Raw genomic sequence first — 24,716 nt, 5'->3', positions numbered from 1 at the left:
ACATTACGTTGGGTTAGACACAATTACCCGGGGAGGAAATTTCCCCTCATGTTCCCTAAAGCTGATTACTCCGATTGATCTACAAATGAATAAAACGGATCAACCACTTAAGTCATCCTGCGTGACTGCTGACTTGGAGTTATTTTCTTTTCATACTAACAGGATAATCCTGCCATTAACTTCTATAGTCCATCGTGGATAACTGTCAGAGTAAACCAGGAAAAGGGGAAAGTGGGAGATGAATAGCTGTACTGTAGAGTTTACTGAGCCGCTAATCCTAGCTGTGAATGCAGGCTCTCAGCTGAACCTGTGACACTGTCTTTTCCTTCCAGTGACAATGACCCTCACGTCCGTGACTGTATCAGGTCCTACACTGAAGACTGGGCCATCGTCAATCGAAAGTAAGCTGCTCTCATTGGAGACTGTTACAGTTCATAATTGATCAATTTTTAGTGGGAATGCAGTTTTTTAAAATTATATTTCCATGTCATTTTATGAAGCTTTGCACACCATTTTTCATGACTGTGTTTCTTATTTGCTTGATTGTCTTTGTGTCTCCGGCTGAACTGATCTGATATTTCAGAATTTTGTTGCAAAAGGGTGAGTGCAGCCTAATCTGGAGGACGCTGTGTGCTTTTGTTGCCAGTTTTAGCCCTGACATATAGAATGAAGTTATTATTAACACATTGCCTTAGTGGTGATGTGTGGCTAAATTAGGTTTGTCCTCTTGAGTTCCAGTGTGTCTAGACTGCTGGTAGATTACATTTACACTGGTATGGTGAAATGATGCAGGTCTTAGACAGTACTTCTGTAGATGTCCTGCTCTTGAAACCGCCTGCAGTTCCTTTGGAAAGGGAGCAGTCATTGCTGCTTCACTGAATTGGCTGCTTGGAAAGCGCGCAGTAATATCAAACTGAAACAGAGTGTGATACCCTCACTTCTCACTGGCATTGTAATGAGGAGCCTGATTGTCCTGGCCATGTCTGCTCCCAGTAACACAGGGCCTGTGTTCCGAAGTCATATTGTGCACATTATCCTGTTTAAGTCACAAGGTGGTCCTTTCAAAGCCACTTGTTGTCTGTGAGGCAAATGTCTCACTCAGCTGGGTGGTTTATCTTTCTGCCGCCAGCCCTCGGCACCGCTCTAGTTAAGATAAGGAGTGTCCCAAAAGCTGAAAGACGCCCTCTGTCTGCTCTATAGGGATTGAGTTGTGCGGATACAAAACATGCATGCGAAACTGTATGCAAACAACAATCCAGTGAAAGAGAGGATTGATCTTTAGTCAGAGATGCCTGTTACAGTATTAAATGATAAATAGCTTTACATGTGTTTCAGTGTTGTAGTCTGTGAATTCAAATTGACATGAAGGGTCACATTTTTACCTGCTGTTTTGAAATAGATATCATAAGCTGGGCACAGGGTTCAACCCCAACACCCTGGACAAGCAGAAGGAGAGGCAGAAAGGCCTGCCCAAACAGGTGTTTGAATCAGATGAAATGCCAGACAGTAGCAGCTACCAGGACGATCAGGTAAGTCACAATCAGCGGGCTGGATTCATGAGTCCATACTAGTGCTTTGGACGGGGTCAGAGAAATTAAAGACCCTGGTTTAGTCTTACCATGTATCTGTCAGCCCAGTCTGAAAATTCTTTCATGTCCAAAGGCACGTGCCCTGGGTCTTTGATGAGGCATACATTTTAAAACTGATTACACTCTGTTAGTTTCCAAACAAAGCACAGTGGTTATAGGATAAGTCTGGACACGGCTGCTTCCTTATACTGCGAACCTGATGCCTGGGGCTGTGTGTGTCAGGACGACCTGAAGCGGAGGTCCATGTCCATTGACGACACGCCGCGGGGCAGCTGGGCCTGCAGCATCTTTGACCTGAAGAACTCCCTCCCCGACGCCCTCCTGCCCCACCTGCTGGACCGGGCGCCCAACGAGGAGATCGACCGGCACAACGAGGAGCAGAGGAAGGGCCACCGGCACCGCGAGCTCTTCGCCTTGCACCCTGCGCTGGATGAGGTGCGGTCCCACACGAGTGTCCCACTCAGTGACATCATCCTGCATTGTGATTGGTCTATAAATGAGAGCTTGTTATACTTTTCCTCAGTGTTTCCTTCGTTTTCCTACACACCTTCCCTAAATATACAAGTCATTACCTCTATATGGCAAAACAAAACAATTTTATTAGTTATTTCTCAAGGAAGTCATCTATCAAGCCAGGAGTCTGTAATCAGCTCATTGCATTGAATGTGCTTAGGGCAGGTTTGGGTGTTATGTCATGAAGATCAGTTAGTGGATTTTCCTCATGCTTGATATTATTTATTTGCATGAAATAATTAACTTTTCCCTCAATCAGTTAAATTGGTTAAATTTTATTTTGCACACCATTCAAAGGAACTCATATGGGATGGGATATGTCATATGGGATTTAAATGGCAGGTATAAGGAGCAGCAGTATGTAATAGCCGGAAAGAAATAACTGTGAATAATTTGAACATAATGATTGAGCTGTGATCAAAGTCTGTTTTACAAATAAAAGGAGGAGCCCATTGAACGTCACTGTGTGCCTGATGTCCCCAAAGAACACTTCGGCCAGAGGCTACTCGTCAAGTGCTTGTCCTTGAAGTAAGTGGCCAACACTTTAAAAGCCCTCTCAAAAGCACAGCGTCAACTGAAGCATTCTGCTGACCTGTGCCTTTTCTCTTGAAGGTTTGAAATCGAAATCGAGCCAATATTCGCAAGTTTGGCCTTATACGATGTCAAGGAAAAGAAAAAGGTAAGCTGTTATGCTTTCCTGAATGTCATTTAGGATTATGGGTTGCTGGAAGTTTTTAAGAAATTGAAACCAACAGAAAATAAGTACACCATGAAGGAAAAGGATTGTTTTCTTAACACTAACTCTAAACTAGGCTTCAATATGTGGTACTTTCACTCAACAGTCCTCATTAGAATGGCATTGGGAAACCGTATAGTGTAGCCATGAATATCCATTGTAAAACAAATTGTCAGCTGAATGAAGTGGTTGCATCTCCTGCCGGGTTTGATTTCATATACTGATTATCATTTTTGCTTGGGCCTCAGATTTCCGAGAATTTTTTCTTCGACTTGAACTCGGAGCAGACGAAGTCCATGCTGCGGCCTCACATCCAGTCAGCTGCCATCTCCACTCTTGCCCGCTCCGCCATCTTTTCCATCACCTACCCCTCACAGGACGTCTTCCTGGTCATCCAGGTGAGTGATGTCACTTCCTCTTTCCCATTATTGGCTCTCCAGGTTTGCAGTCCTGTCTTCATGTGTACGTGTGTGTAAGTAAGTATTGGATTGTTCGGTTCCTTTGAAGCATTTGAGGTCAGGGATAATAGACTTATTAGTTTTATTAATCAGTTATGTATGTTATCTTACAGACAGGAGTCTTGTTTCATTCATTTTTTCTTTAGCATAATTTTTGGATTTATCAAGGAGTTCAGTTGATGTGTAAGATGTTGTACCATTTTTGTGATGAGTTGCACTGATGTGTTCCTGTGTATGAACCTCGCCCCATGTGTACAGCTGGAGAAGGTACTGCAGCAGGGAGACATTGGGGAATGTGCCGAACCCTACATGGTCTTCAAAGAGTCTGATGCGGCAAAAGTAAGACCCACTTTTTTTCCACCTCTCTACAATGTAGTAAAACACTCTACTCTGTCTTGCCAAGCCTAGGTTGAGTACATCTCGTTTGTAAGGGAAGTGTTGTTTTGCAAGTCTTTGTTTTGAGGAGAGCTAGAAGATTTACCAAGTCTGTGCTCTTGATCGCTGGTATGTTTTTGGATATAAATCTATAGTACGAATATACATTTTAACTTCTGGTGTTATTTGTGCTCTGAAGAACAAGGAGAAGCTGGAGAAGCTGCGGGGCCAGGCTGAGCAGTTCTGCCAGCGCCTGGGCCGGTACCGCATGCCGTTCGCCTGGACCGCCATCCACCTGATGAACATCGTGAACAGCGCTGGCAGCCTGGAGCGGGACACAGAGCCCGAGATGGCGCTGCCAGGTGTGATCACCAGTCCAGATAGCAGAGCACAGACTGCATATAGCCATGTACTCAGAGTCCCACTGCAGAGATGTGGCTGTATACATGGATTCACTTAATTTACATTATGACTCCACATCACCTTCACTTTGAATGAGACTCCATAAAAATGAAATGCATTTGCTGTTACTTTAGAGGATCTTTGTAATTACACCTTCCGGTTACTTAGGCACTGGAGCAGAGTAAGGCCACTCTTACCCATGTTAGCCATGCATATACAAGTGTTCGTGAGATGCATATCTATGCAATGATGCATGTCTGTGGGGTTATGTGATGCCTGGGGCTGTGCTGTCCGGCAGAGCGGAAGGGCTCGTGGTCCGAGCGGAGAAACTCAAGCATTGTGGGCCGGCGCTCCTTGGAGAGGACCACCAGCGGGGACGAGTCCTGCAACCTGACCAGCTTCCGCCCCGCCACCCTCACTGTCACCAACTTCTTCAAGCAGGTCAGGAGCGTGCATTCCTCGGCCTGCATGGAGTGCCAGGCAGGCATGACGGAGCCCTGAAATGGAGCCCCGTTGCTCTGATCTTTGCAGTTATATCACAGAGAATGATAGGAGAAAAATTGCATTAACATTTAATTGTTATGACTGAAGTCTGTGATGTGCTGTCAATACGCTCTTGATAAAAGAAGCTTAACTTAGTGCATGCCACAGCGTCCTGCGCTACTCTGTGTTTAACATGTGCTAATGGTGTTGTGGCTCCGTCCCCAACACTGAAAATAATATGGAGGTCTGTGGCTGGTGTGCGTGTGGCAGGAGGGAGACCGTCTGAGTGATGAGGATCTCTACAAGTTCCTGGCTGACATGAGGAGGCCCTCGTCTGTGTTGCGTAGACTGAGACCCATCACAGGTGAGACCATCAGTAGGCTTGTGTAGCAGTGTGTTAAGGTGGTCAGTTAACTGGGGTTGTGTGGCAGTGAACTACAGTGACCAAGGAACTGGGGTTTCAAGCATGAATGGATGGACTCCCTGGGAGACCACTGCTGTTGTACCCTTGCTAATGGTGTTTAACTTGCATCAGTAAATATTGAGCTGGATTAATGAAAAATAAAAAGTGAACTGTAAGCTCACCCTCGGTAAGGTCATCTGCTAAGTAGTTAAGTAACAAAGACAAAAGTCTTTTAATGCTGTGTACTGTCTGTGGGATCTAGATTATCCCAGTAGATTAAGTAGCACTCAGGCAGTTGAAATACATACACAGTATTAGAAGTATTAGAATTATAAATGTTAGTTGTACATTATAAAGGCACTTTCAGTGGGAATTTAATTGAAAAAAATATTTTAAACAAAATTGATTGCATTTTGAATATTGCAGAAAGCTCTTAAAAATCACCTTTAGTGAGAGTTTGAGTATGATTAAATATATTGAATATGACTCTATTCCTGATGAGGGCAGTGTGGTGTTCCACAGTTAGTGATCCTTCCCTGGTGTTGACGTGTGTTTCTGACCAATTCTTTCTGATTCTCACAGCCCAGTTGAAGATCGACATCTCCCCAGCCCCCGAGAACCCCCATTACTGCCTAACCCCCGAGTTACTGCAAGTCAAGCCTTACCCAGACAGCAGGGTCCGGCCGACGAGGGAGATTCTGGAGTTCCCGGCCAGAGATATCTACGTACCCAACACTACATACAGGTACCGCTGTAGCTCCTAATAATGTCTAACACCACCTGAAGGTACTGTCACAGACCTTAATGGTACTGACAGCAACTGCAGGCACTGCCATGTTATCATATATTGCAACATCTCCTAGGCACTGCTGTAGCTCCTAACGCTCCAGCACAACCCACAGACACTACCACAGTTCTATGTAATTCCAACTCCACCACCTGCAGGTATTGCCATATAATCTATGTAATTCCAGCATCATCTACATGTACAGTTGCCCTTTCCAAACTCTTCATCACTAATGCCACTTCATTCTTGCCAAATGTCATATACAGGTGTATGTACTGTGACTGAAGACAGAGGGAGTAGCAAAAAAAAGATGTAAAATTGGGAATTGATGAATTGGTACCTCTTCCATTTATACTGTATTTAAGAATTTAAATGTGACCATTAAGTGATGAACTCCTGCAGGTATGTTTTTATTACCATTTACCAGATGGTCATCTAAAATTATTTCATACTAATACATGAAGTTGTTGCAGCATTAAGTTACAGATGCTTTGCATACGCTGTTATCTGAAGTAATTTACACTTACAATTTTACTCATACATACAGCTGGAAATTTGAGTTAAGTACATTGCCCAAGGGTGCAACAGTAGCGCCCCAGCAGGGAACTGAACCAGCAACCTTTTGGTTATAAGTCCTTTTCCTTACAACTTACCAAAGAGCAGTAATTACTATAATGGCAAAATAAGTAGCACACAAGGGAAAGCTATCAAGTAATTACAGTTAACTTTATTGAATCTTCTAATACTCTGCTTTGTTAGCAAATATTTTGTGCTCATTCTGAAAAATGAGAAGCTCACCTTACCCAGGTAGCCTCGTTGATCACGATGTGTAAACGATCGTGGGGTCAGTAACCTGACCTGTCAGTCTATGGTGCTATTTTTGGTCAAATTTAAACAGTCACAACACAAGACAGCAGAGCCTCTTATCAGGCTGGGGTGTTGACTTATCCCCCCCTGCATGTGTTTATTAAGGGACTTGTGCTGGGGGAGGTCTGAATAGTATGTTGCATGTACTGCAAACATAATTGCTCTATTTACTTGATTCCAAGTTACCTCCAAATTCATGTAGTCAGCAGGCTTTGAAAATGGCATCATGCACACAGACACTGAAGTGTGACACACAAATAGAAATAGTATACATTTGCGCATGGAAAGACAAATGGTAGCAATCCCAAATAAAAAGTGAAATAAAAAAAATCTTTTAAAGTGTTGGTTAAAAACATAGCACTTAATTGGATCTCATGTATGTAATTTAATTTCAGTCTGAAATGTTTCACGTTCTAACTGCTGTTGTGTAACCACTGTGAAACACCTGCTGTCTGCTGTTTGTCATCATCATTTGACATCTCTTAATCTCAGAACTGTCCTGTTGGTTAATGCAGGATAGTGGAACTCTGCTGTTAAGAAGGTAATATTCCATTGACCTTTTAGATGAGGTGTACTTGAAGCATTATTGAATTGGATGTCTTGTCTTTTCATCTTCAGGGTTACCTTCTTTGGGTTTAGGGGTAACTCTGTCGATAGTATGTGCCTAGGCAATTGTGTTGAAAAGGGGAGGAGGAAGGATAATGGTATCTTGTTGTAAACTGTTGACAGTCAATATTACCGGTGCCTCCTTTTTCTGTTATTTTGAATTCTAATTAGCTAAGAGAAAGTTTAGCCACAAGCAATATAATACTCAAGTAGGAAAATGAAGGATGTACCCCAGATAGGTCTGCCATGTTTATATAAATATCATTTTATTAGGGTCTAGTTATGTCATTTGCAACCATCATTTGATAGCAGAATATATACAGTATAAGTATGTGTGCAGTACAAGAGTCAATATGACTCGGTAACATAGGAATACCTGCAAATGATAAAACATGTCGTACCTTAACATCTTTGAGTTTTGAATGTAAGAAATTTCCCATCCTTTTTTATTGTAAAATTCTATGAAAAAATGTTTAAATACAGCATTGCCTTAAAATGACAAGAAAACATAAACCAAGAACTTCTTAATTCTTTGTGATGTGATCTACCGTTCTGCTTTACACCGCAGAGTATAGCTGAGCGACATTTAGTATAGCTTACTAGTACAGGGCCACAAGGCAGACCTGCAAGTAGTGGATAATGTACTCCAGCCAATCTCAAACAGTTCTGGGCACTTTGTCTCTTGAGGAGTTGTGGTTGTTTCCTTTCTAGAGCCTTACTTGTGATATTTTAAACCCTTAATTTATAAAGAAGCCTTGATACCGTTTGCACTATCCCAACCATACTTGCTCTCTGATTTACTTTAGAAATTGGCACACTGGACAGTAAATTCACTTACTCACATGTGTGCAGCTTTTCCACCTGGCAAGCTATTTGTGAGTGTTTTACACTTTATCTGGGACAGCCGCTAATGGACGGTGGCCAGATGTGGTTTGGTGAGTCAGGCTGAACAGCGGTGAGCTGGCATGTCTGGATCTGAAAAGCTGCTGTTCACCAGGCTGAATATGCGCTCTTTTAAACGATTCTCAGAGCCACGGAGACGGGTACATGTGTGTTATGTCTCCAGATGTCTGCAGGAGTCAAGGTATTGCCTTTAATGGAAGCTGCTGACATCGGGTACGTGGCGGATTGAGATCTTGGTGGATTTAAGGGAGTAGGAGTTCCCACTCCCGGGTCTCCAGTATATCCCTCTCTGCCGCTCGGTACGTCCCTTTGGTCTCACCCAGATGTACTTCCCATTCAGATTGGTTTCCCCACAGGCGTTGAACCACCAGCCACCTGCAGGAGATTCAAGGACACACTAGTAACAGTTGGCCTTGTTAAATGGTGAATGTAACTTCGTCAGATCGTGCATCTTTCTTTTAATCCATTAGTCCCTAATGTCTTCATCATTAAAAATGTTAAATGAGGGTTTATTTTTAAACTGGAACTGTTCTAAATCAACACTTGGTATACAAAGTATACCTGATATATCTGGTAAACAAAAAACAGGGACTTTCTGAAGCTTTCCTGATAGATGGGTAGTACCTGTGTAGCTTTTGGCACAGTTGTAGTCCTTGTCATTATCATTGTCACTGTCCCTGGTGGAGAATCTCATGCCAGTATGATTGGCCATGGGATCGGGCACGTTGCCGGACAGTTGTTTCAGGTGAATAGTGTAGTGGGAGGCAGGGCCTTCCAGGCTGAACTGGTACTGCAAGAAGCGCGTTTCCTCCTTCCAGTCCTCCAGCTCAATCTGCAGGATAGACTCACTTTGTCTGGCAATGGAGTAGATCTTCTCCAGGCCCAGCCAGAACTCTCCTGAAACAAGCCGAGTGCAGTGTTACAGGCAGGTTGTGCTGACTGTGAGGAACATGCTTGTCAGAAAAGGAAACTGCAATTGTCTTTTCAACTCTGAACTCAAGTCATGATTTCACATCATTTCTCATTTCGCATCTATACTAAACTCAGGTAACCCTAGGAATAACTCGCTATATTCGTTCACGTTGCCTCTGGCTGTGTATTTGTGTTGCTACATGTTTTAAGAGAATAGGAAAACCCTGAATGACACACGCTTGTTGGTGGAAGTTAAGGTGCTTTTGGAATGCAGTCTGATTGTGTCCTTTGGCAGGACTCCAAGTTGGCTTGTGCAATAGCTACCGGTGTTCAGTCAGGCCAGACAATAGAGGCAACTAATCTGTCAGTGTCTCCAGATATGAAGTGCAGATTCCTGCCAGCACTTCCAAAAGGAAGTACTTAAGAGGGCTTTTAACTGCTACGACAGTGCGAGAGAGATGAAAGGAGGAAAAGCTATCCTGCTAATAAAGAGTTTCTCCCCTTCCGCCAGGGCTTAGTCAGAACTCAGATCCGGCCGTATTGGCTGCAGTAGAGGACGCCGTTAATTGTCTTCCCCAGTGGTTGAATGTTTTTGCTGATGACCATTAACTTACTCTCAAGATCCCCAAATCCGTTCTTGTAGTTTTCCCAAGACTGATCGAAATCCACCGACCCATCCTGTCTGCGCTGGATGACCGTAGACGCTCCTTCTGCAGGTGGAGAGGTGATAAGCACTGATTTAGAACAGACTCTGACATGATTATTCATGCTTTCTTCCAAAGGCAGTTGAGGTAGATGGGTAGCATTTTGAGTGATTTTAAATGTAGATAAGATCAAAATGAAGATCATATATACACTGATTTTTTTCAGACTATTTATTTTCTGTTTTCACTTTGGCATAAAAGGCGCATGCATATTGTGTTGAATGTTTTGGCAAGTCGCACCTGCAGTTATTTCACAGTATACGTTGAAAGGCTCAGACTGGTTCGGCTTGATGGGGTATATTCCACTGTTTCTCTCCCCTCTACTGAAAAGTTCATTGCAGTCCATAGGAAGATCTGTAAATAGTCAAACCGTGCAACACATCATCAACATTGCAGTGTCGCTGAGTTGAAATGCAGGTCAAAAGAGATGAGATATTAGTGTAGTGCTGTTTTATGCCCTTACTATTCATGTCAAAGCTGGTGCTGGTTGAATTATTTGTCAGGTATTCAAAAGTTTTGTGTGCTTCTGGGTTTGAATCCGCTGGTTGTTCAGCAGTCTCTTGGGACATATCAAAGTTTAGCTGAAAGCAGAAGTAAAAATCAGTGTATTATTCTGCCTACTTTCAAATCTTCAAATTTGATTGTTTTAACTGCAGGCCATAGGTTACAACACAATGGCTTATACACAATGACCATAAAGGGCTCATTCTACACTTGGGTGGGTGAGTAAGACCCACAGTGGCTTTCTGGGGCATCACCATAGATTCTGTCCAGCTTGCCTGGGAGAGGAGTGACCAGCAGATTTTCTACCTTATCCTCCAAGCTTTTGATCTTGTTCTTCTGGTAGTTGAGCTGATCATGCTGTTCCCTCACTGCCTTCAGGAGATCTGTGATGCTCTTCTCCTGGCTGTCAATCACTTCCTGAAGGAAGCAACATATACCGTCTGGCATCTCTCTAAACACAGGGATCTGACTAGCTTTGAAGCAGGGTACTTTCACAGAGGGAACAGGAATCATTTATGGCCTTTTTTTGAAACACAGCATTGAATGTATCAGACCACTGTGTAATCTGAACTGTAACTGGGTATGAAACAGGCAAGAAATTGGTGGGCGAGCCTCACCTTGAGGGCGGAGATCTCGGTGAGCTGCTCCGTGGGGTGCAGGTGCTGAGACAGGTCCCTCAGCCGCCCCTCCAGAGCCCCCACCTTACTGTGCAGCTGGCTGCGCTCCTGCAGGATGCTGTTAATCTTGGAGTTGATCTCCAGCGACAGGTTCCTGATCTCCTCGTTGTTGGCCTTGAGGAAAGTGGTGGTCTTCTTCAGCTCCTCCTCCTCCTCCTTGATCTCGTTGGTCACCACTGCCAGCTGGTAGAAGGACGTGTCGAAGACGTTGAGCTTCTGGAAGATGTCGTTGATTTGGCCCTTGGTCTTGTGCACAAACTCCTTCAGGCTTTGCCCGAGCTGCAGCAGCCCGTTGGCCAGCAGGCGCACGTCATCCAGCAGGGCGAAGCGAGACTCTGTAGCAGCGGGGTCCACTGCCGCGGCCTCCTTACTTGGAAAAGCACACGACACGGTTGCAAAGAGCAGCAGACAAATGAGCCTCATCTTTAGGGTCACCCTCACTGTGATATCAATGGCTTAGTGGAATATTGGCTTCTTTCTGTGGAAAGGATATTAGAGCAGCCAGGCAATCCCCTCTATATACTGGCAGTGGGGCTGGAGGATAAGTTGATTATTAAACCAGTTACTCTTAAACTAATGTACCTCCCAAAGTCTCTTTGGAGTCTCTACTAGAGCAAACATATCACAGAACTGTACATCAAACATAGCCCACCCCTTCACCCTGGTCAAGTCCACTGTTGTCAGAGAGCTGATGATTTAAGTGCTGATCAATCATTTGCCCTGTTTGAGAGAGATCATCACAATATGCTTGCAATTTATCAATGGGAACGAATTAACAATCTACAGCAAGGAGAAACATAAAAGCTTTACACTGCTCATTTCTAAATATAATCTGCCACATTTTGTTGGTGAAAAGAATGTATGTGAAAGTAAAGCTGGTATGTGTAGAGGCTGTGTAGTTTCTTTTGATCCGGTGTAAACTGCGTATCAGTCTTCCCTTTATATACATAGTTAATTTACGCCTTGTCCCAGTTCCATTTGCTACCTAAATGCCAGCGTGTCTGTGTCTCATATCTCAGATGTTCCTGAATTCCAGGTGCGTGTTGGCTCAGCTTGGTTGCGTATGTTGTGCTCAGTCTGGCCAGGAAACGTACGAAAGTAGGGGTATTTTTTCATATCTACAAGTACTTCATCTTGAAATAAACTGCCAATTTGCTAATTCTAATAGTAGTATTCTAACTCGTCTGATAGACAATGAAATGTGTTCCACCTTCCAACCGACTATATTAATGGATGAGGTATACCGCAGCCGAGCCAGTGAAGACATGGCGTTGCTCATGTTTTCTGTGGTACCTAAATGAACTGCAGTAACCACTTCATAGCAGTGTAAGCGCATGGATTGCTGGTACTCTGGCTGTTACTGTGCCATTAAACACTGCTTGGAATAAGCAGAGGGTTTTTTTGACAAATGTCCAGCTGAATTTTCTCAATGAGTGTACTCTTCAATCTGCAGCTCCAGCTGGTGGGTCTTATCTACCATTGAGAAGTCACCCAGAATGCACTGTGGCTGCAAAAGAACAGGGGAACAATTCTGTGTTCTCAAAAATCAGGTTAACTCATTAGAAGGGGGGAGGCATCCTTAAACATCCAGCAGCTGTGAGGCCACATGTTGTCCTAACCTTTATTAATCTTTATTAATTTCTATAAACTATTATTAACCTATCTTAACCTGCTTTTTCTTTAATTCTTTATTAGAAAATATCTTATCTACAATAATGCATTAATAATTTGACAGCACTGCCATGCATTTCACTGAGGTGTGCTAGTTACTTTTAAATATTGTAGTTTGTTCACTGTGCTGTTAAGCACTTGCTAAAACACACACACGGTGACTGAAACTTCCCTCTCAGTTCTCCCATTTCTTGTGAGTCTGCCACTCCTTCCCATTCTCCCTCATTGGCATGGGTTAGTGATCATTTTATTTTATGGGTTAGTGTAATTTATTTTACGTCTTGTAAACATTATTTGTGTATGTCAAAACTTGTTTTTAGATACATGTATCTGAAAACTTCTCAAATCATTTTTAAAAAATTAACTCAGTTACAGCAAGTGAAATACCTTTTTGTAATTGTTAGTATTCTTAACACCACTACCAAGAGTCAATGATGACTGCTATTCTAGAGGTATGTGGAGAAAATCTGCAAGTTTGTTTGCACAGACAAAAAAAAAAGTTTGAAAGTAATTTGTCTCAAACAGCATCACTTCCCACAGTTCTGTCTTGAACGTGCCACTGGAATTTCACAGGAATGCAGTAAGAAAAGTAATGTTGCATTCGCTGTTCAGCAGACCACAGTAATGTTAATGTCGTTGACACAGCGTCTGTAGGTAGCGTTGCTATTTTCCTAGCCCTAGGAGATGTCTGCACTTACCTGTACTTTTCACTGGGTGGTTGCCTCCCTGCCTGACACTATCCAAAGTCAGTGCATAGTGTAGCTCAAACTCCTGTAAATTCACTTCGGTGAAAGAATGATCTGTTTGACCCTTCTGACATTGACGATTGTTTGCATAAATGTTTTAAATTTTGTTTGAAAAAAAATCAGTTGGCATTGGACAGTATTGCTCATAGGCAGCGATTAAGAGCAGCCTCGTATATAGGTAGCTGTTAAACTGTACTAGAGGTCAGCAGAGGACACGAGGGTGGACATTTCCCAGCCGCAAACCCACGTGTATTTTGAGCAGAGGATAAGGCAGCGTGTTTGACATTCACCAACTCTAGAATTGTGTGTATGAAGAATTTGTGAGTGACTGCTTCGAGCCTGTGTTTCTCTGCTGGCAGAATCGCTAGCCGGGTCAGGTCAGCTGTAACGTTTTTCTGTTTCATTTGAAATTTTCTTGCAAAAACGTCATTCTCATCCAGAGGGATTTACAAAACTGCACTCGGGAGGTTTAGGTAAAAAGCTGTATGGACACTGAAACTTGAAACACAGTGCCATTGTGGGAAACATTACCACCAAAGGAATGAACAAAGGGAACCAAAATGTAAACAACGTATAATATAAATATATTGTTTCTTGGACAAATTCATTCACTGCCCAGTTGCATCCTGTGCATACTTTGCATGGTTGCCCAACATACAGTCTCCTGTTGAACGTCAATTTTGTGAGGAAGGGCATGCCTCAAACCCCCTCTCTGTGGACATGGTAAATATAGTCAGTGTCTCTTAGTTTACATAGTGGCTCCTACTATCTCTTGTTGGGGGAGGCCCAACAGAGGGGTAATGCAGTCCTCAATGTCCTTCACTTATTCATTAACACAGCACCAAATCTGCAAGGTCCAATGGGGAACGGCGTAGAGAAATCTCATGAGATAAAGCAACCAATAGGAGGGCAGAATGCGCCTGATGAATAGTGATGTAAGAATTCAGGATTCTTTCTTTATGAATGCAGTCTCCTCCAGTGGAGGAAAGTATTCTGGGCTTCATTACCGCTCCATTGCAGACAAGGAGGGAGGAGTGTGCCTGCCTGATTCCTGTCATTCCTGAGCTGAGTGACCGGTTGGAGAGAGTCCCACGCTTCTTCCTGTGACCTCTGTAGTCATGGTGATTCCTCATGGGAGCAGCTTGCGTCAGTGTGGTATCCCTGCTGTACGCGGCTGCATCCCCCTTTCTCACACATGCCCCAGAGTCAACAGAGTTCAACAGCCAAGCGTAACCATAGGGCACAGCCTTTCAGAACAGTGCTGTGGTGTACTGTGACTGGATAATATGAATGACATCCAATCATTTCTCTCCATGGAGCGAATAATTCAAGTTCTGTGGTGTGTAACCGGTGCATTTGAGTAAGCTATTTAAGCAAGTGTTGTGATTTTTTTGATAGTTACACATCATAGATGGTCACTTAAATTAATGAAAAAATATTTTTAAGGATCAAAATTTTGTAGTAACTACTCAAAGTTGAAGGACAAAGTGTCATAGTGCAGATCTTGAAGACCCCAGTGTAACTGATGTAAGACCTTCAGCTGTGTTACTGTGAGGCTTAAGAAGGTGAAGGTGAAAATTTGCTGTCTGCCCTTTTCCAGCATTATATATACTTAGCAGACATGATGTTTCATCACATTTTCAGTAACCCATTTGTACAGTTAGGGTTGCATTTAAGTAGTTCATGTAATGTACAAGAGCATTACCACCCAGGACTCAAACCTGGAGTCCAGAAACCGATCCATTGCGCCACACGACTCAGTATTTAGCACCACTCACTACTACACCCTGTCACTCTGGCACAGGTGGCTGATTGTCCCCTGAGAAGCTTCAGTCCGGTGTTCACATGAGATCAAATGCTGAAACTGTCAGGGGAATGTATAACATGTCGTTTTCCTTTTCAGCGATTACAGGTGAATGTCCTGATTTGTTAAGCACAGTCTGGAGTGTGTTCAAACTCAGGCATGCTCTTATGGAAATGGATTTGCTCTGCACACTTAACTGCCCCATCCTTACTTACCCTCACCCTCTATCAAGAAAGGTGGGGTGAAGCACACTACATGCTTGTTGAAGAATGTATGTTGTTGCTGGTGGTCTATTGTGACTATTTGATATTGAAAGGATGGGTTCAGTCTTCAACTATCCTAATAACTTTCACTGTGCTAACCCCACTGACCTTGCCTGGTGATTAATACATCATTGTAAAATTTATGTACCACTGAAGGCTTTGCTGATCAGAAGTGATAAAGTAATATATAGTAATGGTATCTGGGTATCATGTAGCATTGGGTATCATCTAGGTGATCATCTGTCTAAATTATCTGTTCTCTGTGTTGGTTAGTTTGAAACACACAATTAAGATTGACAGGGTATAGTATGTAGAATTTCGCTCTATATATAGGGTGGGTAGATGGGGTGGCAGTGTAGCATAGTGGTTAAGGAGCAGGACTCGTAACCAAAAGGTTGCAGGTTCAATTCCCTACGGGGGCACTGCTGCTGTACCCTCAGGCAAGGCACCTAACCCACAATTGCCTCATAAATATCCAGCTGTATAAATGGATAACACTGTAAAAACCTGTGATTGATGTAAGTCACACTGGATAAGTGTGTCTGCTAAATGCCAATAATGTAAAGTATAGTGTGTAGGCAAACGTGTTCTTTTTAGCACGATATGTCGTGTTCTTTCAGAAATCTGCTGTATGTCAACCCACAAAGCCTGAATTTTGCCAACCGCCAGGGCTCAGCCCGCAACATCACAGTGAAAGTACAGTTCATGAATGGGGAGGATCCCAGCAATGCCATGCCGGTAAGTCTCACCAATACACAGAGACGCATGCATGCTCACATGCGCTTGCACACTATGACCCATGCACTGTATTCGTTAAATTAGGGGGTCAAAGTTGCTGAGCATCTACAGTTGAAACAAAACAAATATTTCCTGTTTGTGTGCTATTTGCTGTTTCATTGGGAAACTGAAATGTTTCACAGATTTTTGTGGCATCTGTGATAAGGCCAAAAATCAGGCTGGTGGTTTGATTGTCACGGGAGAATGTTGGGCTTACTGCAGACTCACTTTGTCTTCCTGTTTATTCAGGTGATCTTTGGCAAATCCAGCTGCGCTGAGTATGCCAAAGAGGCGTACACTGCGGTGGTGTATCACAATCGGTGAGCCCCTGTCTCTTACCAAGAGGTCACTGTATGATAGCGTGCAGGCCCAGTCTGGATGGCGGGTAGAGGGTCAGTCTGGGCACACAGGGTGATTTGTTTAAAAAAAAAAAAAAAGTAAATTGTCATGTGTTACTTTGCTGTATTTTCATAGAGGTGCACTTATGTGCCTAAACAGTAGTTACCTTCAAAAAGACTGTCATGCTTAGCTCTACTTATTGCAGCTAAGCCTTCCAAATGGAATGTACAACAAAATGCAAGTGTACAACAGAGGCTGTGCATAAAATGTTGCTTTAACTAGGCAAAGATATCCAGACAGTTAATTTAAACTTATTACAGCCACTAAATAGATTAAAACACCAGCTTTGAAAAGCTGTCATGGGATGAATTAGCAGTCTCTCTATTCCTCTAAACACTCTGACACTGAGCAGAAACCATCAAGGGCTCATTAGCATCTCACTGACTGTGGTTAGAATAAACTTGTGATCTTCTGTGGCTTTACTGGAAGTAATGAATACATTTGCATGGAAATGTGAGGACACATTCAAAGTGATTTTAGTATTTTCATAAGTCTTATGTGTTGCCTTAGTATTGGTAAAAGTTATTTTGGTTGCACGATCCAATTTCCTGAAATCCTTAGCATATCAATGCTCCAGTTCTTGAGTTTAATTAAGATATGATTGATAATGAATAATATAAACATTATGTCTTATTTTATTAGCAGATGGCTTTACCCACAGCAACCTCCACACATTTTACGGTGTCAGTTTATATAGCTGGATGATAACTGAAAATATTCAGGTTAAGCACATTGCTCAAGGGTACAAGGGCACTGTTAGGGTTACATGCCCACGAAGTGAGTAAAAAAAGTTGGCACTGGTCTAGACAGTTTGGGTCCGTTGATGTTTTTGCAGTTTGCAGCAAATACCTCGGGGGTTGCACATCCCTGCTAATTGAAAGAGTGGTTAAGTTTTGTTTGTCATTTTTTGCAAACCACACCAAAGCAAAGTTTTGTTTGGTCAAGTGGAGTGAGTCAGGTTACACACACACATCACACAGTTCAATAGAATTACTCCATCGCTGCCCTTGGTTCAGTGTACTGTGCTCTCGGTGAATGGATAACACATTCACATTTTATCACAGCACATTATATTTGGTTTATAGCAGCCATTATTTGTAATTCCAAAGGGCTCGGGTCAAATCCATAAGGTCATGTCTTCAAGGTCAGGTGTGGTTGGTTGTTAAAATTAACAAGCACTTGCTGTACAGTGGTGTATTGGCCCGCACTAAAGTTCATTGATTTCCGTATTGAAAACTATTGTTTGTTGATGTGCAGCAAATATGTGCACACTGTAGTTTATCCATTTAGTTTTAACAGCCTTAAGATGCATTCTACTAGCCCTAAATAGTAATTTGTACACACAAACACGTCTCCTCAGTGATAAATGGAAATGATATGAAGACTCTCAACAGAGTTAAGTTTACTCATTACAAAAAATGTGAGCTGTAAGTGACATGAGTGTCTTTTATTAAGAGAGAAACCATACTATAATGAGGTGAACCTGAAGGATTTGGCAGTCTGTTTAGCGTGTTAATTTTGCATTATGTTTGCATGCCATCTCTGCTCTCAGTGGCTATGTCCATGCGGTTTGTTTAAAAATGAATGACACGTTAATTCCAGATCACCTGACTTCCATGACGAGGTCAAGATCAAGCTCCCGGCGTCCTTGACGGATCACCACCACATCCTGTTCACCTTCTACCATGTCAGCTGCCAGCAGAAACAGAACACCCCCCTGGAGACGCCCGTCGGGTACACGGTAATGTCAGTGAAGTCTGTGGTGGCTCACAGGAGTCCCAGTGGTCACTGTTCTTTAAGCGTGCCCTGCAGCTGGGTTAAATGTGGTCAGCGAGAGGTCCGTGCACTGACTGTCGATCTCTGATCCCTCCTCTCAGTGGATCCCCATGCTCCAAAACGGTCGTCTGCGAACGGGACACTTCTGCTTGCCGGTGTCTCTGGAGAAGCCCCCCCAGTCCTACTCTGTCCTCTCCCCCGATGTAAGTCACAGCCCAGCGGCCACCCTCAGCGCTACATTCACACAGCTGCTGAAGGGGGGTGATATGGGAACTTGGTGACTCTCCAAGCTCTCCTTTTCAGAGTAATTACTGAGATGTTACAGGGAGAGCGTAGTAGATTTACCTTAAATAATAAATGCTGCATCGGTGGCATACCGGGCTACACAGTCGGAAGCAAGCCTTTCCAGTGAAAGATTATTGAAACTTGTGTCTGTACTTGTTTTCTTGTGTTGTGCTGTATGATTCACTGGCAACACTACATAATTGTTTTTTTTTAGTCTCCTTTTTTAGCACGGATGTAGGACTTGACATGTTGGAATAAATTTGGATTGTAAAGGTGCAGTGTGTTGGTTCCTTGTTTTCTAGGTTCCTCTTCCTGGAATGAAGTGGGTGGATAACCACAGAGGTGTTTTCAATGTGGAAGTGGTGGCTGTTTCAACTATCCACACACAGGTAGCTACTCCCCAGTACTATTTCTAACCTTTTGAGAGCAGAAAGAAAACACATACACAAGTGAAACCTGGCTGTAAACAAATCGTACAGTTTCTTGCTTTTAAGTTCTGTAATGCTTTACTAAAAAAGCGAAATCACCCATCCCGTTTTCTCCAAAATGAGGAAAGCACATGAAGCTCACATGAGAGGTGTGTGTCAGGGCAAGGGCATGGGGAAGGGGTTGTTGTTTTGTTGTATATATGAAAAGGGAGCGTGCTTTTGTTTGCTGGGTAGTGTGACTGGCTAGGTAAAAGAACAGCATGGTGCCATGGAAAGACTCCTCCTCTCTCCACAGCAGTGAACTCTGCTCACCCGAGCTAACTTTAGCTTCACCTGAAACCTTTGCACGACTGGGCTGACCTAGTTGAATCTCCTCAGTCCCTTCAGCTGGTGTTGGGTGCATTCTTCATTGGTAGCTAAGCAGTTGTAGACTGCTGATCATTTTTCATGCCGAGTGTTAGCTTTCCATCAGCTTTCTGGCATGCCAGCTTGTTGCACAAGGTTGGAGTTTTGCTGCCCTCACTAATTAGTGGGTTTCACAGTTTATGTGCCTCTCTCTCTTGCCCTCCCCCCTTTCCTCTTTTATTGCAGGATCAGTACCTGGACAAGTTCTTTGCCCTAGTCCATGCCCTGGACGAGCACATGTTCCCCGTCCGCATCGGCGACATGCGCATCATGGAGAACAACCTGGAGGCGGAGCTGAAGTCCAGCATCGCCGCCCTTAACTCCTCCCAGCTGGAGCCCATCGTGCGCTTCCTGCACCTGCTGCTGGACAAGCTGGTGCTGCTGGTGGTGCGGCCGCCCGTCATCGCCGGGCAGATAGGTAGAGCACTCTCAGGCGCCCCAAAGACCTCCTATGTCTGAATGGGACCAACCAGTTATTACATTATGATCAGTGTTTGTTCTAACCTTTAACCTTGGCCGTGCGGCACACACATTGTGCACTTTTGTTTTTCTCTCTGTATAATTTCCTAACGTGTGCTGTGGGACATGTGTGTCTGATTCTAGTGAATCTGGGCCAGGCCTCTTTCGAAGTGATGGCCTCCATTGTGAACCGCCTTCACAAGTACCTGGACAGCAGTCAAGACCAACATGGACGCAACTGCCTGCTCTCTTCCTACATCTACTACGTCTTCCGTCTGCCGAACATGGACCCCAACTCCCCCTCGCCAGGTGAACAGCCTTCTAACCTGCCTAGTCACGCCACTTTTTAGTCAGAACCTTTAATCACAAATCTGCAGCGTATATGGATAACTGTAATTTGATGTGTTTCTTAAAGTAAAATTTATGTATGAAACATGAATCCCTAGAATGTACGAAGATGTAATTGTAATGTCTAATAAATGCACGTGTGATACTAAATACTGTTGTACACGCAATACTGAGTAGGTGAGTTTTTGTAGCTAATATATTGTAGACATTATACAGAGCCCCTTTTTGTTATATTTCTATTCATGTGCTGAAAGCTGACTGTGCAGCCTGTCACTGACTCAGCTGATGACCGTAAGAGCAGTTTATGGTGTGCAAGCTTCTGAGTGTGAGAGCCAGTGGCTGCTCCCTGGCTCACTGGCCCAAGTCCTAACCAGTCCTGTCAGCTGCAGCGCGCCACGTGTGGAATCCTCTGCATTGTTCCAGTCGCACAGGGGTGATGTGCGCTTTGATAGGGTTTTATGACTGAAACTGCTTACCGCCGCTTTTCCTGTCCGAGCCAGGCCCGGGGGGGCTGGGCGGTTCGGTCCACTACGCCACGATGGCGCGGTCGGCGGTGAGGCCCGCCAGTCTCAACCTCAACCGATCCCGCAGCCTCAGCAACAGCAACCCGGACATTTCGGGAACGCCGACGTCTCCCGACGACGAGGTCAGGTCTATCATCGGAAGCAAGGTAAGGAATCCCGGTCCGAACTGATGGAAGAAAAGCACTTTTCTTATTGTGGTTGAGAAAAATAATGCTCAATAGTACATCTAATAAAGGAACCTGACACACAATAGTACATTTAACAAAGGAATTCTTTTTTGTCATGGCCATGTTTTTGTTCTCTTTCAGGCTGAAACTGAAACTGTTCTTTATATACGCTTTGTATTGCCTCAGACATGTGATTGAAAGTTTTAAAGCAGTGCCACTTTGTTCTTTGATTGAATTCCATCCCTAGTGTCCTTGACATTTTGACAGCAGCATATGTTATTTTTGAGAAGATAATTTATAGCTTTTGAAGTAATATAGCAACACAAGAGCTGTGTTGCTACGCATTGAAAGTAAAGTAAAGAAAGTAATTGCTGAACATCATGTGGATCTTTAAATCAATAATGACATTGAGTTAGTGTATGTCCTGCGATGATCACTCACAGAGACTGACACACAGTGAACTGTGATATCTGAACCATATACAGTTGACAAACATCAGCTGGAACACCTTATCAGCGCGACCCGTGAAATGCCGTCCTGCTCCAAAATGCAGCTGAAAACAATCTGAAGGATTTTGGTATAGAAATCCAACAAAGTAGCACTTGACTTTTTTTGAAATATGCAGAATATATAATCATATGAATGAACAATATTAAATGACTTCAATAAAATGACTTTCTCTTTGGGTACTGGATCAGGTCCAGGGGTGCCCAGCCCTAGCCATAGTGATCATTGGTTTTAGTTCCACCTGAGCATCTAACCAGCTAATATGGATGGCTGATGAATTGAGATTTCCTTTCAGTTCAGTTGCTTTAAATGATTGTGTGACTGGAAAAGGGGTTAGAATAGAGACCTCCAGGACCAGGATCTTGCCCCTCTGATCTGCCCCTGACCTCATCTGACTCTTCTGTAGTTAATGTCAGACAACTTTTTGAACTAATAGTGTTTAGCACTCTGGATGGTCTTGCCTAATCTTTTGCAGAGTATCTTTTTCTCCTTTGTTTAACCATGAGGGTGGTCATTCTCTCATTCCTGTTCAAATGCTACAGAGCTAAATCTCCAAACTTTCATCTCAAGGAAGGGGTTCTCACCCCCCAGCTCCCAGCTCCCAGAACAACATTTTTCTTAATTCTTGTTTTGGAATGAGGTGCTCCTTTTGTCTCTTGAAGAATGTTTTTTAACAAACTAACGTTTTGTTCCCTGCCGATGGTCTTGACTTTTAACCTGTCGCTGTTCCCTCCCTTGTGCTGCGCGCTCCTCCCTGCCCGACCCCCCCGCAGGGCTTAGACCGCTCCAACTCCTGGGTAAACACGATGGGGTGCAAGAGCGCCCCCTGGGGATCCAGCCCCGGCTCCGCCTCTGACTCCCTGCAGGTGGTGCCCCTATAAAAACCCCCTCACTCCCCAACTCCCCCACCCACTCGAACCTTACCCTCACCAGACTCCACCACAGGAGCTGAAGCTACCTTGACCCCTTAACCGCCTTCCACTCCACAGCCGTCTTCTTCTTCCCACTACATGCCCTCCACCAGGTGTTGCCCTTAGCCTATATTGGGGCCTCTGAGTCCTGTGCCCATAAAGACAGTCTGCCCATTGTCAGTCACGTGTCCATGTGGAAACAATGCTAGTGGGTCAGTCAGGCAGATGTGACGCAGGGACAGGAGGAGGATCGCGGTGCGGTGAGCGGGTGCTCTTGTGTGGCTTCCATGCGCCGCCCCCCCAGAGGGCGAGAGCCTGTCCATCTCCCCCTCCCCCCTCCACTCACCCCCGCCAGCCTCACAGCCCTCCCACTTAGAGACGGGACGGGAAAGGGAAAGAGCCCGCCGCCCGGCCTGTATGAGTCGCAGCCGACCTGCAGCAGGGGTGCGGCCTTTCACCCCCGTGTAGGCGGTTCAGAGGTTAATTCATCAACCCCCTCTCTCTCTCTGGTTTTGTTCTCTTCTGTTCCACCCCCCCGTACTGTTGCTAAGACTCCTCTTCATCACCATTTAGTCCCATGCACGGCTTCCCTCACTAACACCATTCACAGGTTGGGTTGTGTGCATGATGAGATGCTGCATGTGTGTGTGCCCCTCTTCCTTCCCCCAGTCTGGGCATGTTGGAGAACAGGACCCCTCTTCGGGGTGTCCCCTGCACTGCCCGCGAGTGACTGTGTCCTGTCTGTGTCTGTACTGTGGAGTGTTTGCTTTTGTAACTGCTTCATTTTGTAGTTGTGCAGTTGTGGTGGCTGTGGTGGTGAGCTGTTATTAAAAAAAAAAAAAAAAGGTTTTGCCTTTGTTCAGTGGGGCTATGTCTAGATGTTGTCCATGTGGTCATCTGAGTTGAATTTGAAAGAGCAGTGCCTGTTGTTTTTGTGTTTTCTCTTGTATTTTGTTGGCATTAAATGACTAAATTATTTGTAATTCAGTTTTTTTAAAACTGTTGAAGTTTTCTGTGGGAGTTTTGTGTGTGACGTGTTTTGTAAAGAAAGGTGATATATTGGGACTTGATTATTTTTTGCTTATGTTTAGTGAGTGACAAAATGTAAAGGTTAAGGTCAAAGGTCATATTTGTACTGAAAACATATAAATGGCAAAACAATGGCAGCGTCCTTCATTTTATGCTGAAATTAAATCTTTACTTGGAGCCATGTTATTGATATCTGCAGAGAACAAACCTGATCTTGATGGAATTTGTTTCTCAGTTTAGCCCTTATGAAAAATCATCAGCAGCACATAGGTTTGTCATTTGCAATTAGTTGGTGCGTTGGAGTTTTGATTTAAACAGACCCATAGTCCTCAAAGCCGGGTGCATTAATTGTATGCTAATGAGCGTGTACTGTGATGTGAAGCTGCAAAAGTGACAGTGTGTATGTTAGTATAACTGTGTTTGCTTCCTTGTGTATGAACAGGTAGGTGTGAGTGCTCTTGTGTGTGTGTATGTCCGTGTGTGTGTGCGTGCATGCGTGCAGGTGAGAACCTGTAGTGTGTGTCTGGAAGAAGGTGCACCACACGCCCCTGTTTTCTCACTAATCTGTTGTCACCCTTCATTCATCTCCACTCATAGGCCATGGAGCGCAGTGGCAATCGCATGTCATCGCACACTGAGACCGCCAGTTTCTTGCAAACATTAACAGGACGATTGCCAACCAAAAAGGTAGAACACTGCACAGGGGAGGGGTCAGCCTTCGTACACCACTCTTGTCTGTCTGTCAGCGTTTGAATTCCAGAATAAATGCTGTATTGTTTTGGTTTTTTTTTTAATGCACTTTGATCCTTATACTGTGAATGTGCTGTGAACTATTGGTATGCATATGGTATTTCCACCCACTTTGCACCTCTGCTTTGCCAAAGAGTAGTGAAATGTTCCGATGGTTGTAGTAGCTTTGTTCAGGGGGTAATATTTTATTCATTTGTTAATGACACTTCCCTTTTCAGTACTCACTTCAGTGTTTCAAGACTCATCAGCCAATGGACTATGAGAAGTTTTTGCTATGTCAGAGCTGAATGATATTGTAACTGTGTTAAACTACCATTCCCTGAGATGCCTTTGTTGCAGGCTGTGGGGGGAGCAGGGGGGTCTCATGTGTGTATGTGTGTGTGTGTGTGTGTGTGTGTGTGTGTGTTATGTATCTGTGTCTCAGCTGTTCCATGAGGAGCTGGCCTTGCAGTGGGTTGTCAGCAGTGGAAGTGTGAGGGAGGGAGCACTGCAGCAGGCCTGGTTCTTCTTCGAGCTCATGGTGAGATCCGCAGAAGACTTCCTCACTC

At 44.0% G+C, this 24,716-nt stretch overlaps 2 protein-coding genes across 9 annotated transcripts in view; one reads left to right on the top strand and one right to left on the bottom strand.

Annotated features, from left to right (window-relative positions):
* dock7 (dedicator of cytokinesis 7) overlaps positions 1-24,716 on the top strand; it is a 45,769-nt gene that overhangs the window by 5,723 nt on the left and 15,330 nt on the right. For 3 of the 8 annotated variants that reach the window (XM_036522094.1, XM_036522093.1, XM_036522092.1), the window contains exons 4-25: positions 333-401; positions 1,400-1,529; positions 1,812-2,024; positions 2,545-2,630; positions 2,715-2,781; positions 3,087-3,236; positions 3,555-3,635; positions 3,871-4,033; positions 4,372-4,514; positions 4,827-4,920; positions 5,542-5,704; positions 16,024-16,141; positions 16,430-16,500; positions 18,182-18,320; positions 18,457-18,558; positions 18,943-19,029; positions 19,660-19,891; positions 20,077-20,241; positions 20,781-20,950; positions 22,252-22,344; positions 24,016-24,105; positions 24,593-24,688. In XM_036522094.1, coding sequence (XP_036377987.1) covers positions 333-401; positions 1,400-1,529; positions 1,812-2,024; positions 2,545-2,630; positions 2,715-2,781; positions 3,087-3,236; positions 3,555-3,635; positions 3,871-4,033; positions 4,372-4,514; positions 4,827-4,920; positions 5,542-5,704; positions 16,024-16,141; positions 16,430-16,500; positions 18,182-18,320; positions 18,457-18,558; positions 18,943-19,029; positions 19,660-19,891; positions 20,077-20,241; positions 20,781-20,950; positions 22,252-22,344; positions 24,016-24,105; positions 24,593-24,688 — 2,722 coding nt within the window. The remainder of the gene's footprint in view (positions 1-332; positions 402-1,399; positions 1,530-1,811; positions 2,025-2,544; positions 2,631-2,714; positions 2,782-3,086; positions 3,237-3,554; positions 3,636-3,870; positions 4,034-4,371; positions 4,515-4,826; positions 4,921-5,541; positions 5,705-16,023; positions 16,142-16,429; positions 16,501-18,181; positions 18,321-18,456; positions 18,559-18,942; positions 19,030-19,659; positions 19,892-20,076; positions 20,242-20,780; positions 20,951-22,251; positions 22,345-24,015; positions 24,106-24,592; positions 24,689-24,716) is intronic. The other 5 variants (XM_036522099.1, XM_036522098.1, XM_036522097.1 and 2 more) reach the window with 2 other exon arrangements.
* On the bottom strand, positions 8,313-11,342 carry angptl3 (angiopoietin-like 3). The gene is made up of 7 exons (XM_036522618.1): positions 10,860-11,342; positions 10,549-10,659; positions 10,202-10,319; positions 9,979-10,092; positions 9,649-9,744; positions 8,747-9,019; positions 8,313-8,497 (listed from the first exon to the last, which is right to left on the bottom strand). The coding sequence occupies exons 1-7, from the start codon at positions 11,340-11,342 to the stop codon at positions 8,313-8,315; spliced, it is 1,380 nt and encodes a 459-aa protein (XP_036378511.1).

Source organism: Megalops cyprinoides, chromosome 2 (genome assembly GCF_013368585.1).
Source record: "Megalops cyprinoides isolate fMegCyp1 chromosome 2, fMegCyp1.pri, whole genome shotgun sequence".
Classification (NCBI taxonomy): Eukaryota; Metazoa; Chordata; class Actinopteri; order Elopiformes; family Megalopidae; genus Megalops; species Megalops cyprinoides.
The sequence above is the reverse complement of the archived record's forward strand: the minus strand, read 5'-3'. Positions and strand labels throughout refer to the sequence as shown.